The sequence below is a fragment of the Rissa tridactyla genome, chromosome 17 (assembly GCF_028500815.1).
Source record: "Rissa tridactyla isolate bRisTri1 chromosome 17, bRisTri1.patW.cur.20221130, whole genome shotgun sequence".
NCBI lineage: Eukaryota > Metazoa > Chordata > Aves > Charadriiformes > Laridae > Rissa > Rissa tridactyla.
This window is the reverse complement of record NC_071482.1, coordinates 1240371-1256094: the sequence shown is the minus strand read 5'-3', so window position 1 is coordinate 1256094 and position 15724 is coordinate 1240371. Positions and strand designations below refer to the sequence as shown.

Below are 15724 nucleotides of genomic sequence, written 5' to 3'. Positions count from 1 at the left end.
AAAAAAACCACAAAAAAACCCCCCACCTTCCTTCTTGTTTTTTTGTGTCCCTTGCACAGATGCAAAGAGTTTGGCTGAGATGCTGATCAGGTGGGTCTCCCAGCTGCAAGCCGTGGGTGGGAATGCTGGGGGTTGGGGGTGGTCCTTGAGGCTTTTAAGCCCGGGCTCAGACCTGAAAGGTTGTGCTCCTGGCTGCCGGAGGGCTGAGGCCGGCAGGTCTGGGGCTCGCCTTGGGGAGACCAGCTCAGCTGGAGATCTGAGCCCCGGGGGGGCTGGCCGGCTGCGAGCCCTGGCCCCTGCGAGGCTTGAGCCGCTGGGGCTCTCTCCGGTAATCGCCGGGTCTGCGTCCCCTCTTACCTCACAGCAAGAATAACCGCAGCTTTGACACGCCGGTGAAGGGCCCCCCGCAAGGCCCCCGACTGCACATCGACATCCCTCGGGTACAGCTCCTCATCGAGGACAAGGAAGGCATCAAACAGCTGGGTAAGCACCCCTCTCCCTGCGGCGTGGGGGTGTCAGCCCCGGCCACAGGAGCTCCTGCCTGGGGGAGGGATGCAGGCCAGCATCCCTTCTGGCCCTGAGAAGCCCGTGGTGTCCCCAGCCTGTCCCCTGCCCATGAAGGGGCATGCTGCCCTTGCGTGTCTGCTGGCAGCACCCACAGCAGTCTCCTCGGCCAGGGTCACTGTTACACGGCTGCCCTGGCTGGGAACTCATCTTGAATCCCCGTGTGCCCCAGAATGCCTGTGGGGCTCCCCACAGCGGGGAAGCCAGGGGATCCCGTGGTTGTGCCAAGCATGGGCTGGTGGACACCTACAGCAACCTCCCGGCTAGAGAAAGAGGTGTGAGCTTCAGCTTCTTCCCGCAGGGGATGACAAAGCCACGATCCCGGTGACGGACACGGAGTTCAGTCAGGCGGTGAACCCCCAGAGCTTCTGCACAGGCGTCTCGCTGCACCACCCCGCTCTGATCCAGAACACGGGGCCCCTCATCGACATGTCGGACATCCGCCCCGGCACCAGTAAGTGGCTGGGGTGGGTGCACTGGGAGCAGCGTGGGGTGCCGGCAGACACGGGCACAAGGCGGGTGTGGATGAGCCCTCTGGCAGCGCAGGGACACTGCGGCCAGTCCTGGCACATCCCCTTGCAGAGGGGTGCTCCTGCAGCAGGGTGCTAGGGTGCAGGCTCTGGCTGTGCCTAAAAGCAGCTGTTGGTAAGGCGGAAGGAGCGGGGAGCATTCCAGGGAGAAGGGACGAGGTCCTGGCTGTCTCTGAGAGACACCCGCTTGGGAGGCCGTGTTGTGCCAGGACTGAGTGGGGACAGACCCCTAGAGCATCTCCGTAGGGCGTCTGGGGCATGTGGCGTGTACAACCCTCCAGCTCACATCCAAACTCAACATATTTCCTAGAAATTTAGGATCCCTTGAAGGACTTCTCTTCCATGGTATGGTCCAGTCTGACCTTAAGTTTCTGTAGATGTTTTGCAACTCAGCAGAGGGATTTTAACAGGTCTGCTGCTCTCTGCAGGAGGTTGAACCCTCTCTCTTATGAAGACAGGCTGAGAGTTGGGGCTGTTCAGCCTGGAGAAGAGAAGGCTGCGCGAAGACCTTATTGGAGCCTTCCAGTATCTGAAGGCAGCCTACAGGAAAGCTGGAGAGAGACTTTTTATAAGGGCATGTAGCAATAGGATGAGGGGGAATGGTTTTAAACTGAAAGAGGGGAAATTTAGATTGAATATTGGGAAGAAATTCTTTACTGTGAGGGTGGTGAGCCAGTGGAACAGGTTGTCCAGAGAAGCTGTGGCTGCCCCATCCCTGGAGGGGTTCAAGGCCAGGTTGGACGGGGCTTGGAGCAACCTGGGCTGGTGGGAGGTGTCCCTGCCCAGGGCAGGGGGTGGGACTGAATGATGGGCTTTAAAGTCTCTTCCAACTCTAACCATTCTATGAGTCTGTCACCTTTGTGCCCTAGACCCTGTGTCGAGGAAGAGTGTGAAGTCTGCACACAGCACCCGCAACCGCTACTCCAGCCAGTGGACCCTCACCAAGTGCCAGGCGTCCACCCCGGCACGGACCCTCACCTCTGACTGGAGGACGGTGGGCTCCCAGCATGGCATCACGGTCACGGAGAGTGACAGCTACAGCGCCAGCCTCTCCCAGGACACAGGTGTGCTGGGGCTGCTGCTGGCGGGGAGCTGCTGCTTTGGGGTGCACGGGTTCGTTGGCGGTGACCCCAAAGCACGAGCTCGGGGTGACTGCAGAAGGGGAATTGACTGTGAGTCAAAGGATGGTGGAACCGTGACTTCCGCTGTAAGAGCCACATGCTATTGGCTGAAGGCAGTAGTGTTGAAAACTGTACTCCAATTTCTAATCAAGACTATGAATAGTATCACAAATGGGACAGGTGCAGGTAACGGGCTCTTCTGCCAGGTCTCGCACTCTCAGTGAGCTGCTGGTCATGGTGTCCCCTGCCCTGGGCTCCGCTCAGGGTTGTAGCGCTGCAGGTTAACTGATGTGGCCGCCCTGCTGCGTCAGGGGGGAGACTGCCTGGGTCGGGGGGTGTGTGTGTGTGTGTGCGCTCTGCCCTGCCTGGCAGATGTGGGGCTCTGCTGTCACCTCCTGGTCCCCTCCAGAAGCTCTGGGGTGACCCCGGTGCAGCGAGGGCCATGTCCAGCTCTGGGGACAGACGGCCAGGTGTATCTCAGTGGGGGCAGGCTGGGCATTGCTGCAGCAGCAATGATGTGTAGAATGACATTCTCAGGCCAGGAAGGATCCCCAGGTAAGTGATGTGTCCTCTTCTCCACAGACAAGGGGCGGAACAGCATGGTGTCAACAGAGAGTGCCTCCTCTACCTATGAGGAGCTGGCACGTGCCTACGAGCACGCGAAGCTGGAGGAGCAGCTGCAACATGCCAAGTTTGAGATCACGGAGTGCTTCATCTCTGACAGCTCCTCAGACCAGATGACCACCGGCACCACCGACAATGCTGACAGCATGACCTCCATGAGCACCCCCTCAGAGCCTGGCATCTGTCGCTTCACAGCTTCCCCCCCCAAACCCCAGGACAGCGAGCGGGGCAAGAGTGTGGCCGTACCCATCCCACACCGTGCCAGCAAGAGTATGTACACGTGTGCATTGTCTTTTGTTGTGTGCTTCCTGTTAAATATTTTGTGTAATGCAGAGAAAAACACAAAAATAAAGGTGCAGAGACAGTTCCTGGGAAGGGTAGGGGAGGAGGTGGGAGAAGCATCTCTTGCTTCCACCATCTACAGTAGTGGGAGTACTCATCTTTCAGTACCATCGGGTTTGCCTGTGAGCGATCACTGCACAGGCGTTGATTTCAGTAGGTTCCACAAACAGCTTTTCTCAATCCTAATACACTCTGGAAAAGATTCCCACGCAAAACAAAACATACTTAAAATCTCAGCAACAATTCCAATCTTCTCTCCTGTCTTGACATTCCTTTGCTCCTCCCCTCTGCTCATTTCTTTGCTACTCTCTCCCCTCTTCTTCTCCCCACCTTTCTTTGCTTCTCTCTTCTCCTCACCTGCCTTCGTCTTGCTTTCTTCCACCATGCTCCTTCGCCAGTCCCATGCAGCTACTTACCACGTACCCTCCCAATCACAAAGATTCACAGAATTGTCAGGGTTGGGCATGGAGCTCACAGAGTCCAGCCCCCATGCTAGAGCAGGGTCACCTGGAGCAAGTGGGACAGGAACACATCCAGGTGCATTTGGAATATCTCCAGAGAAGAGAAGAAGACTCCACCACCTCTCTGGGCAGCCTGTGCCAAGGCTCTGGCACCCTCACAGGAAAGAAGATTTTCCCTCATGTTGAGATGGAGTTTCCCGTGTTCCGGTTTCTGCCCGTTGCCCCTTGTCCTGTTGTGGGGCACCGCCTGGCCCCATCCTCTTGCCACCCACCCTTTAGCTGTTGATGAGCATTGATGAGATCCCCCCTCAGCCTGCTCTTCTCCAGGCTGAACAGACCCAGGTCCCTCAGCCTTTCCTCAGCAGAGAGGTGCTCCAGTCCCTTGATCACCTTTGTGGCCTCTGCTGGACTCTCTCCAGCAGTTCCCTGTCTGCCTTGAACTGGCCATCCCACAACTGGACCCAGTGCTCCAGCTGCGGCCTCCCCAGGGCAGAGCAGAGCGGGAGGATGACCTCCCTCCACCTCCTGCCACACTCTTTTGAATGCGCCCCAGGAGACCATCGGCCCTCTTGGCCCCGAGGGCACGTTGCTGCCTCGTGGCCAATTTGTTGTCCCCAGGACCCCCAGGTCTCTCTGCGGAGCTGCTCTCCAGGTCTCATTGTATGGTGGCACAGCCTTCTGGTGTGTCAGTGACCCCTCCCAGTTTTGTATCATCAGCAAACTTGCTGAGGGTGTGCTCTGTGCCCACGTGCAGGTTGTTGTTGACTGTGTAGAACAAAACCACACCAGGTAGCACTGTTAATTACAGGCCTCCAACTGGACTCTGTGCTGGTGTTGGAAGCCCTCTGAGATCTGCTATTGCAGCAGTTCTCCATCACCTCATTGTTCACTTTTCCAACCCACACTTCCTAAGCTTATCTATGGGGACGTTATGGGAGACGGTGTCAAAAGTGTTGCTGAAGGTATACAATGTCCACTGCTCACCGCTCTTGCAATCACAGAGGGCTGTTAGAGTGATCCAGCGTGATTTGCCCTTGGTGAACCCATGCATACTATGCCTCATGGCATTTTGTTCTACATGCTTAGGGATAACAGCAAGGATGAGCTCTAGGCCCCATTTAGGGAATGGAAGGATCTCTAAGGACTTCAGACCTCATCTGGCCCTGCTGCAAAAGCTCCACATCTTTCTGCTGTTAGGTGTGCCAGAGCTGGAGGCAGCAATGAAGTGTGTGTAGGGGGGATGTCTGTGCAGAGTAGAGCAGAATTGGACAAGTGTAAGAGACTCTGATTGCATGTTGTTGGGTCATAGTTATACTGTCATATCTACTAGGCCTACATTTCTACTGGGGAAATCAGTTGCCCCCCCAATATAAGAGAAGATGACATGGGTGTCCAGGGCCACTAGAGGCCCCTTCCTTCATCCTCCCCGCAACCTTCCTTCTTCTTCTTCTTCTTTTATATATAATAGCCCCCACTCTTTGCGTGGCCCCGCCAATATAAGAGAAGACGACATGGGTGTCCAGGGCCACTAGAGGCCCCTTCCTTCATCCTCCCCGCAACCTTCCTTCTTCTTCTTCTTCTTTTCTATATAATAGCCCCCACTCTTTGCGTGGCCCCGCCAATATAAGAGAAGACGACATGGGTGTCCAAGGCCACTAGAGGCCCCTTCCTTCATCCCCCCCACACCTTCCTCCTTCTTCTTCTTGTTTTCTATATAATAGCCTGCGCCCTTTGCGTGGCCCCGCCAATATAAGAGAAGACGACATGGGTGTCCAGGGCCACTAGAGGCCCCTTCCTTCATCCCCCACACCTTCCTTCTTCTTCTTCCTCTTCTACTTCTTCTTTTATATATAATACCCCTGCTCTTTCCGTGGCCCTACCAATATAAGACGACATGGGTGTCCAGGGCCAGTAGAGGCCCCTTCCTTCATGCCCCCCCACCTTCCTCCTTCTTCTTCGTCTTCTACTTCTTCTTTTATATATAATAGCCCCCAATCTCTTTCCGTTGCCCCACCAATATAAGAGAAGACAACATGGGGGTCCAGGACCAGTAAAGGTCCCGTCCTTCATCCCCCCCGCAACCTTCCTCCTTCTTCTTCTTCTTTTCTATATAATAGCCCCCGCTCTTTGCGTGGCCCCGCCAATATACGAGAAGACGACATGGGTGTCCAGGGCCACTAGAGGCCCCTTCCTTCATCCCCCCCACCTTCCTTCCTCTTCTTCTACTTCTTCTTCTTCCTCTTCTTTTATATATAATAGCCCCCCGTCTTTGCGTGGCCCCGCCCATATAAGAGAAGACGACATGGGTGTCCAGGGCCAGTAGACACCCCTGCCTTCACCCACACCCCCCTGCTATCTCTATTATATGGCTCCTCTTCTTTATACTTTTTTTGTTTCCTGTTTTTTTTTCTTTTCTGCTTTTTTTCCTTTTTTTTTTCTTTCCCCCCCGTCCTCTCCCCTTCCCCCCTCTCCCCTCACCCTTTCCCTCCCCCTTCCCCTCTACCTTTTTTTTGTCGCATTGTATTAACACTGTCCAATACATGTTTTTATATTCTCTTTATTTGAAGTGTTCTGTACTGTCTTTCTAAATTTAAGTAAATCCCTGCATCATATTTTGGCAAGGTAACACCGTGGTACAACTCTTTCAGGACTACTGGCACTACAGTATAGGTTTTGAAAACTTAAACCAGACCTATTGTAGCAACCAAGACATTGCGGTAGCCTTCCAGCCCTCTCCTTCACCATCAGGAACGCTGCCATGCCAGCCCTCGCCCTCCACGCCTGTCCTTCTCCTCACAGAGGTTCTTTGTGGTGGCTTCTCGGTGCAGAACACAGTACTAACTGTAATAGAGCACAGCTCTCGCTCATATAACATTTTCAGAGAGGCAAAATTTTTTCTCAAACATTGTCTTTTAACCTGATATGTACATTGGCTGTGCATAAAATAGATAGTGAATCCATGTTAGAAATACAGATGTGATAAGTGGAAAGTAATTTATACACCGTATATTACACAATACTCTCAGTGGAATATATTCTTTCTGCAAAGGCAGTATACTTATTACATACCCTACATAAAATATATCGTAAAACAGAATACATTACCATAGTAATCTCAGCATGTAGTTCAGAAAACACATCACATTTCATACAGTTAACAGCAAGTGTTATATTGTTCTGTTTGTATTGCATAACCCATGACAAAGTCACAGCACCATACCTTGTGTATACATACACATAAATCCCACAATCAAGATACTACCATTATGCTTTATTTCATCGAACAGAACATAGCCAATATCTTGTCTCGCGTAGCACCTATGCTATATACATTAGCCTCGTGTTTGATAGAATATATAACAACGTGTCACCGGGGGAATGATTATCTTCACTCCGAGAGAAGCAGCAATACATTTCCTGGTATAAGACAGGGATTTAACCAAGTTTGACGGTAAATGTGACAGTGTTTTGCAAGATTCCACGGCAAGGCACAGTGGGCTGTTCCCTGCCCAGAGACAGAGTCAGACAGAACTGCCAGGGAGACCCTCCCGTTGAGTCACGAGGTTCAGAAGGGACCCCCTTGCTTTCTAAACTCCTTCTCGGAGAGGAGTCTAGGGGCGGCTGGATCCAATCCTAGTCCCAGGCTCGGTCAACGGTTTATGGCTAAAGGATTACATGTGCGCAACCGACCCTTGACAGCGCTCGGCTGGGATTTCAAAGGTAGCGTGCTACTCACCACTCACTGAGGATCTTTTACAACAAGACATCTCCAAGCCTCGAGGAGCAGCCTTGAGCGACGTCCCAGCTGAAGGGAAGATCCTGGCATGTGCAGGAGAGCTCAACGCGCTCTCGGGCTGTCTGCTTACAGACCTTACAGAGTGAGATAATTGACCTGTAGTCCTATTTGCACAGCAACAAAATGTCGAGGTCCCCATTCCAGACAGTGTTTGCCTGTGTTGCCATCCGTCCCCCAAAGTCCAGGCGCGACCCATCGCAATTACTGACATTAGCATAGTAGAGTATTTGACAGAATATATAGCAACGGGTCCTGTATAACAGGGCTTAGGAACGCAGTATGAGTGTTTACGGAGACTACGTTACAAAACAGAATGTGATATATAGCACCATAGATACTGCCGTCCTGTATCACACACAAATTAATCATAGTAGAGTATTTGATAGAATATACAGCAGTGGGTACTGTATAAGAGGGGTTATGGACGTAGTACCAATGTTTACGCAGATCACATTACAAAACAGAATGCGATATATAGCGCCATAGATACTACTGCCCTGTGTCACCCACAAATCACTGACATTAGCATAGGGTAGTACCTGGGAGAATATGTAGCAATGATGGGTACTGTATAATAGGTGTTCCGGATGCAGTACGAGTGTTTACGGAGAATACGTTACAAAACAACACGTGATATGTAGCACCATGGATACTGCTGTCCTGTACCACGCACAAATTACTGACATTCCCATGGTATAGTATCAGACAGAATATATAGCAACGGGTACTGTAGAATAGGTGTTACGGATGCAGTACAAACGTTTACGAAGATTACACTACAAAACAGAATACCATATACACCACCACAGATACTACTGCCCTGTGTCACGCACAAATTGCTGACATTAGCATGGTAGAGTATTGGATAGAAGATGTAGCAGTGGGTACTGTACAATACGTGGTACAGATGTAGTACAAGTGTTTATGGAGAACACGTCACAAAACGACACGCGATACGTAGCACCGTAGGTACTGCTGCCCTGCATCACACCCAGATTACTGACATTAGTAGAGTATTGGATAGAACGGGTAACAACGATGGGTACTGTATAATAGGGGTCATGGATGTGGTACGAATGTTTGCAGCGAATGTGTTATAAACAGAATGTGATATATACAACTGTAGCTATTACTGCCTTGTGTCGCACACGAATGACTGACACTAGCACAGTGTAGTTATTTGATTGAATATGTAACAACGGGTGCTGTAGACCAGGGGTTAGGAATGTGGTACAGGCGTTTACGCAGAACACATTAGAGAGCACGATGTGATACGTACCACCGCAGCTACTACTTAGCGTCACACGAATTAGTGACGTCGTACAGCCTGTTATGCGTACGTACACCTCTGAACAGCCTAACAGACGCCATGCTGTCTGTACAAGCATGTCACGGTGTTCACACGACAGAATGCTAGATGTACAGGGTAGCGAGGCAGTATTGTACCACACTGGAGTACTTCCTAGAGCGGGTTCTAGAAAGCGTTGGAGCCCGTGGTTCGGCACGCTCAGCCCACCGGGGCCATGACCCACGGGGCGAGGACAGCACGCGTGTGGTACGATGCGGCTCTGACCCACGTGGCCCCGCTCCAGAGCCTCACCCGCCTCTGCTTGCCCTTGCAGGTGACTACTGCAACCTCCCGCTCTACGTCAAGTCGGACGCCTTCTTCCGCAAGCCCGACGCCCACGAGCCCTGCCCCGTGGTGCCCCCCCGGGAAGCCTCCATCCGCAACCTGGCCCGGGCGTACCACGCGCAAGCCCGGCACATGACGCTGGAGCCCGGCGCCAAGCCCCTGGGGCTGCCTCCCCCAGCCTCCGCCGCAACCACCTTACCTCAAAGGACTCTCCCCATGCCCGGCACCACCAGCACCGCCGCCGCGCCCGCCGCCAGCGCCGTCCCGGCACCCGCTGCTGCCGAGCCCCCCGCCGCCGCCGCCGAGGCGCGGGTGCCCACGCACTCCAAAGTGGGAGGCTCCAGGGACTCGCTCCTAGAAATGAGCACATCGGGTGTAAGCAGGTCTCAAAAACAGGGGGCCGGAGCCTACTCCAAGTCCTACACGCTGGTGTAGGGCACCAGCCCCAGACCGGACGCTGCTCGTTTCCCCGCGCCATTTATATTTAATTAACAAAAACTTGTACATAACGAACTCTTTTGTATAAATGAAGCTATTTTCTTCTTCTCCGAACAGAAAAAGAAACCAGGGCACAAAGAATTTGATGTTACAGATTTAAAAAAATATAATATATATGTAAACATATATATATTTCACATCATTTTGAAAGGGGCACAAGGAAAGACTCAGCGACGACTTTTTTTTTTTTCTTCCCTAATCTTGTCGGTGGTTTTAAAAAGGAACGTCTCAAAGACATTGCATGCTATTTTACTGTCCTGAAAACAGCAGGAGTTGCTTCAATTTGCAAATGCTTATGTGTTAATACCTTTTTCTATGAAAAAAAACCCAGCGCTGTGTGCAATAAAGGTTATGTTTATACTTGGGCGTCTGTTGAGCGAGCAGGGCCATAGCCGGTGCAGAACGTGGCGGCAGGATGGCAAGGGACAGCCCGGGTACACCCAGGAGACCACAGGAGCCCAGGGACACGCGGTGCCTGCAGAACCCTGGGGAAAGAGGAGGGAAGGGATGGGAGCAGGGAAGTGACGCCCCGGGAGCTGCCGGGCTGTGCCACAGCACCCATGGCCCCAGCCGAGCAGCACCCACTCACCGGTAAGCCCGGCCCTGCCCCAGCCCGTGATGAACCGCGGTGCAGGACACTGAACCGGCTCGGCTGGAGGGGCAACCTGCCGTACAGAGCCCTGCGAGCCGCCGCACGGCTCCGGCGCGTCCCGGCATCGCTCCGGCAGCAGAGGGTAAGTGCGGCGCAGCTGTGGGATGGTGCGTGGACGCAGCGGAGCACGGCGAGCCGCTCGCAGCAGGGCTGCCGTTCCCCCGCGCCTCGCATGGGAGCGGGAGGTGAAGCGCAGCACAGCTGTCCCCGGTCGGCGCTGAGCGCGATGAGTTGCGGTGGAGCGGTGAAGCACGGCACGTCGTGGTGAAGCGCAGCACGGCGTGAAGCCCGGTGAATCCGGCAGTGGCATGAACGATGGCGTCACTGCCTCCCGGTGCGGTGAATTGTGGCACAGGACAGTAAAACACCCCACAGCCCCCCAAGGACGCAGGGTACCACGGCACACCGTGGCACACCACGGCACGGTGAACCATGGTGGAGCTCCACCAGGCCACGGCACAATGCGGTCAAGTCCAGTGAAGCACAGCACAGACCACACCGCGATTTGTTCTGATTTTCCTCTTGGTCTTTACCAGCAGCCACAGCAATTAACCACCAAAGGACAGACTACACCTGCCCCTTCCTACACACACATCTGACTGAGAACAAGAGCAGCTACAGCCAAGGCAGACACACATGCTGCTTTAACCCACCAGCTATAATCAAGTGCTGCAGAGTTAACATTTTTAATACCTCTCCTACTTTTTTTTTTTAAATGAACAACCCAAGCAATGATATGCAAACAAAACAATTGGTGTTACTGGTGACATAAGATAATAATTTCTATTTCGAGCCAGCAGTTCCCTTACCTGCTTGTGTTGTCGCAGATGGAGCGATGCACTTCACTCCGAGAGAAGCAGCAATACATTTCCTGGTATAAGACAGGGATTTAACCAAGTTTGACGGTAAACGTGACAGTGTTTTGCAAGATTCCACGGCAAGGCACAGTGGGCTGTTCCCTGCCCAGAGACAGAGTCAGACAGAACTGCCAGGGAGACCCTCCCGTTGAGTCACGAGGTTCAGAAGGGACCCCCTTGCTTTCTAAACTCCTTCTCGGAGAGGAGTCTAGGGGCGGCTGGATCCAATCCTAGTCCCAGGCTCGGTCAACGGTTTATGGCTAAAGGATTACATGTGCGCAACCGACCCTCGACAGCGCTCGGCTGGGATTTCGGAGTTTAGCACGCCGGTAGTCACTTACCGAGGGTCTGTCGCGGGAAGGAATCTCTGACTCCCGAGACGCAAACCTCGAGCGACGTCCCAGCTCCAGGGGAGGTCCTGGCGTGCAGCCGCCGCCGTGCGGGAGAGCTCAACGGGCCGGTCCCTGCTGGTGGGGGTGAGACGATTGACCTGTGGTCATATTGGCACGTTGACCACAGCCCCAGCATTGCTCAAGTTCACCCTCCGCTGTTGTGCTGTTCTCCGTCTCCCCAAAACCCCATTGAGGGGGGTGCAGCCATCACGACTACCCGCACCCACGGGGACCACCACGGGGGGGTCATTGCTTGGGGGGTTAGGGGAGATGGAGGTCAGGCTGGTGCCTGGGGACAGGAGCACCCTGGCACAGCTGGTCAGCAGATCCTCCTCTGCCATCTGGTTCTATCTCCTTAAATCCGGCACAGCTGGAAGTGCCTTGGCAATAGCCTGGCAGCTGTTCACTCTACAGGCTCAGGAAACAAGCTATTATGACAGTTTCTCGTGCTTTTTTTAAAATCAGTTTTGGTGCTTACTCTGGTAACACTCAGAGCCATCCCCTGCTGAGGAGCATCCCTGTACCCTTCCCAAACAGGCTGGTGAAAAGGCACCAGGGATCATGCCCGATGCCACAGGTACCAGGGCTGGCATTTCCCACTCGTGTTTTCGCACCGAAACCCCCACCAACACCTTATGTTCCTGCAAAGCTTTCCTTAGAGACAGAGTTTGCTTCTGGTGAACCAAACCGTTCAGGGGCATTGCTTTGCCTCTGCCCCTGCCGGAGGGCCCGGGTTACGGCCTGGCACCTGGAGCCTCTGCTTTTGCTGCACTGAGAATTCCTGTCAAGAGCAATCAGGCAGTCGCCAAACCCCTGCATGAAGTGGGGTTAGATTCTTCTGCAGGACTGACTTTGTGTTGGTTTGGTGTTCGGCTTTTTGGTTGTGTTGTTTGGGTTTTTTTTTTTTTTTTAAATGAATCTCCAGATCTGTTCCGAATAACATTTACTTCTATGCATGAGTGTTCTTACTCGTTCCATTTTAACCCCCCGTGGGCTGAGAACCCCCCTGCCACGCCAGGGGACCCCTGGGTCTGCCCAGCAGCTGCTGCACCCCACAGCAACTCAGCCCCACATCGGGGCTGTCGTACTCGTCAGCGCTTGCCTTCGACCCAGCGAAACCAGTCCCGCCCCTTCTGCCTCCCCCCGAGATCGGGGGGGAAGTGGTGACAAGCAAACTAGCGTTTCTCAAGCATTTTCCTAAGGATTTTGAGAGCAGTTCAGTGCACATTACACTTCAAAACCTTCACGCCGTACAGATTTGAAGCCAAGTGCCCGCCCCCGCCTCAAAGCCCTGTGACGGGCAGGCAACCGAGCGGCACCTCTGAGCCCGGGCTTTAAATAGAAGAGGCAAGAAAAGGCAAGTGTGTTCTCAGCTGTGAGAGTAAGTGGATTAGCGAGACAAAAAGAAGAACAGATTAACACCGATTAATACGTCTTTATTGTAATTGGCTAGTACAGATTTCCTTCTACATCTTAGCAAGAATCCTCCACCTTCCCTTCCCCAGCAGTTACCATCCCTGGTTTTGCACAGTTTATTAAGACAGTCCAAATTTCCAGCACTCCCCATGAGACCCCAGCGTGCCCCCTGCCCGCAGCGAGCCCACCGCCCTTCCCCATGGCTGCGGGCTCTCCCCACGTTGCTGCGCCCAGTAACTGACCGGGAGTTGAAGGAAAACAACCAATTCAAGCCACACAAGCCCAACCTTGCCTTCAACAGGAGACAGGCAAAAAAAACCCCAAACCATCAAGCTCAGAAATCCGAAGAGCTGGTGCGGGTTTAGGTCTGGGCTTTACCAGCTGCCGTGCGCAGCCCTCCAGGCGAGCCCCCGACACCACGCCACGCACACCGCACCCCTCCTGGCGTCAGCCCCCTCAGGCCGCCCGCCAGCCCACCCCACTGCGGCGCGACGGCCAAACCGCCACCAGCCCAGCTCTCCCCGTGCACCTCCAGAGCCAGGCTGGGGCAGCACGGGGTGCCGACGGCAGGGAGCGGGCAGCGACCGAGCACAAGCCGAAGCCAGACACCAGCAGTTACAGGCTGAAGATAAGCAGGGACAGCTGGGGATGGGGCCCTTCTAAGAAGGGCTGGGGGCGTTTGTGGCTGGAGAAGTCAGAAAGGGCAGCCTGCGGGCAGTCGGGGCTCCAGGGGCACAGCTCAGCAGCTCTGCGCAGAAAATCCAGCATCAGCCCCAGCAAAGCAGCGGTCGAGAACACGCTCAAGCCATCAGAGCGGCACAGTTCACAACCAGCAGCTCCCCCGAGCCCCGCTCCTTCCCCCCCAGCGCCCACCATTCCACGGCACACAGCACCTCCTCCCCAGCTCCACACCTGCCCTGCTCACAGCAAACCTCCCGCTTGTCTCCTGGCCCAGGGCTCAGCACTTCCACATGCCCGATTTCTCTCACCCTCCAAAAGCCAGCACTCAGAAACGGGTGCTAAAACCCAAAGGTAACCTCGGGGTCCTGTCCCCGCCAGACTGGGAGCACGTCTCTGTTCAGCTTGGCTGCACCACGAGCCGAGGACAGGGCGGCTGGGCGACAGCGGGCACTAACCCAAATGCCCGAGTTCGGAGGGGGCTGTCTCAGGAAGAGCCCGACTTGGCAGAGAGCAGGTTCAACCTTGGCACGTGCAGCCGCAGGAGACGGAGTGCCCCCCGTCCCTGCTCCGAAACCAGGGCCCCCCCCAGCAGCTCTCCCCAAGAAAAGAAGGATCAGCTCACGGTCAGCAGACGGCTCAGCTCCCACTCCCACTCCCACTCCCGCTCCCTTCGCTGCCCACAGCGGCTCTGCCAGCAGGAGCTGGGGACAAGGCAGCCTCGCCACCCCAGCTCCAGAGTGGAGATGGAGGCACAGAGGAGGGCTAGTGCTGGCCCCAGCTGGGTAACGACCAGCCAGCCACAACCGCTATCAGCGGTGCGGGGTCTCCGCTCCCACTGACACAGCTGGGGGGCCGCCCAGCTCAGCCAGCCCCACTCCCGCCCAATGGCTGGCCCCCACACAGCTCCAGGAAAGGCTGGTCGGTGCTGCTCCGCTCCCTGGGTGCTGAGGTCCCATCAAACAGCCCCCCGCACCCTGGCCCGCACGGCAGTGCTGTCTGGGGAAGGACGGAGTAGGAAGGAGGTCTCGCTGAGCGGCCACCAACACAAAGGGCAGAGCATCTACAGCGGCACACGCACCAGAAGCTACGTATCGGGGAGCGGGTTCACAGTCACCACGGCCGCAAATCTCTCTGGGGTGGTACGGAACAGACAAAAAGGAGGGACAGCGCAGGACACGGGTGGCCGACGTGTCTACTTCTTCTCCTGCTTCTGCTGCTGGTATCTCCTGAAGTGGGTCTGGATGGTGAGGGCCGCCTTCTCGGAAGGATCGCTGAAGAACTTGCTCTCGCTGCTGGCATCAGGGATCACATTGCCTGGAGCGACAACCACGCATTGCGGTGAGCGCAGGCAGTGCCGGCGGCCCTGAGCAGGCTCCCGTGGGGTCGGACTGGCCTCCGCGTACCCCGGGCTCCCCGCAGAGCGGGGCTTCACTCCGTTACGGAGGGGAAAAAGGCTGGACAATCCACAGCACGAAACCACGACTCCAGTGGCTCACGGGGCCCATCTCCACGGCAAAGGGAGATGGAGCAGGAGGCACAGAAGAGCCCGGCCTCCCTGGCAGCACTAAGCCCTCTATTTACACAGCTTTACTCCCCAAAGACCTCGGCTTCCCCACATTTAATCACCAAGTACGATACTCACTTTCACACACACAAATAAGATTAGAAAAAAAAAAAAAGAAAAAAAGCCGGCACTGTACAGCAATAAAGCTCTCATGCTGACAAATGGGAGCCCTCCCCACCCCACGCTTAATGTGGCATCAGGGAAGTATTGTGAAATTCAACAGGAGCTGAATCAAAGCCACTCAGCAGCGCTCCTTTAAGCGAGCGTGTCACTGCTAAGCACCCCCCGAGCAGCGATCAGAAATCCTGGCGCCAGATGCTGCTGTATAAACTCACCACTGTCACCGGAACCCATTTTTATTCACATCCTAAAAGAAATTGCAAAGTAAAAAGACACATAAAGAGAGTCCATGTTGGGAATGGGCTCCCTCCTGCCCTGCTTAACAAGATACATCGTCAGCTGTAAATCCTGCCCCCTGCAAAGGAAAAAAAAGAAACACCAGAGGCTGGGGAGCCACCAGGGCATGTTGAGCTGTATGTTTGCAGGAACGAGCCCCCGGCCGTGCGGGCTGCCGACAGCTCTGCAAGAAATAC

At 54.7% G+C, this 15724-nt stretch overlaps 1 protein-coding gene across 1 annotated transcript in view; it reads left to right on the top strand.

The window, feature by feature from the left end:
• Nucleotides 1-9506, top strand: part of DSCAML1 (DS cell adhesion molecule like 1) — a 112726-nt gene extending 103220 nt beyond the window's left edge. The window contains exons 28-33 of the mRNA XM_054223002.1: nt 60-90; nt 365-483; nt 866-1018; nt 1964-2158; nt 2798-3109; nt 9061-9506. Of these exons, the coding sequence (XP_054078977.1) occupies nt 60-90; nt 365-483; nt 866-1018; nt 1964-2158; nt 2798-3109; nt 9061-9506 (1256 nt within the window). The remainder of the gene's footprint in view (nt 1-59; nt 91-364; nt 484-865; nt 1019-1963; nt 2159-2797; nt 3110-9060) is intronic.
• The last annotated feature ends 6218 nt before the right edge of the window (nt 9507-15724 follow it).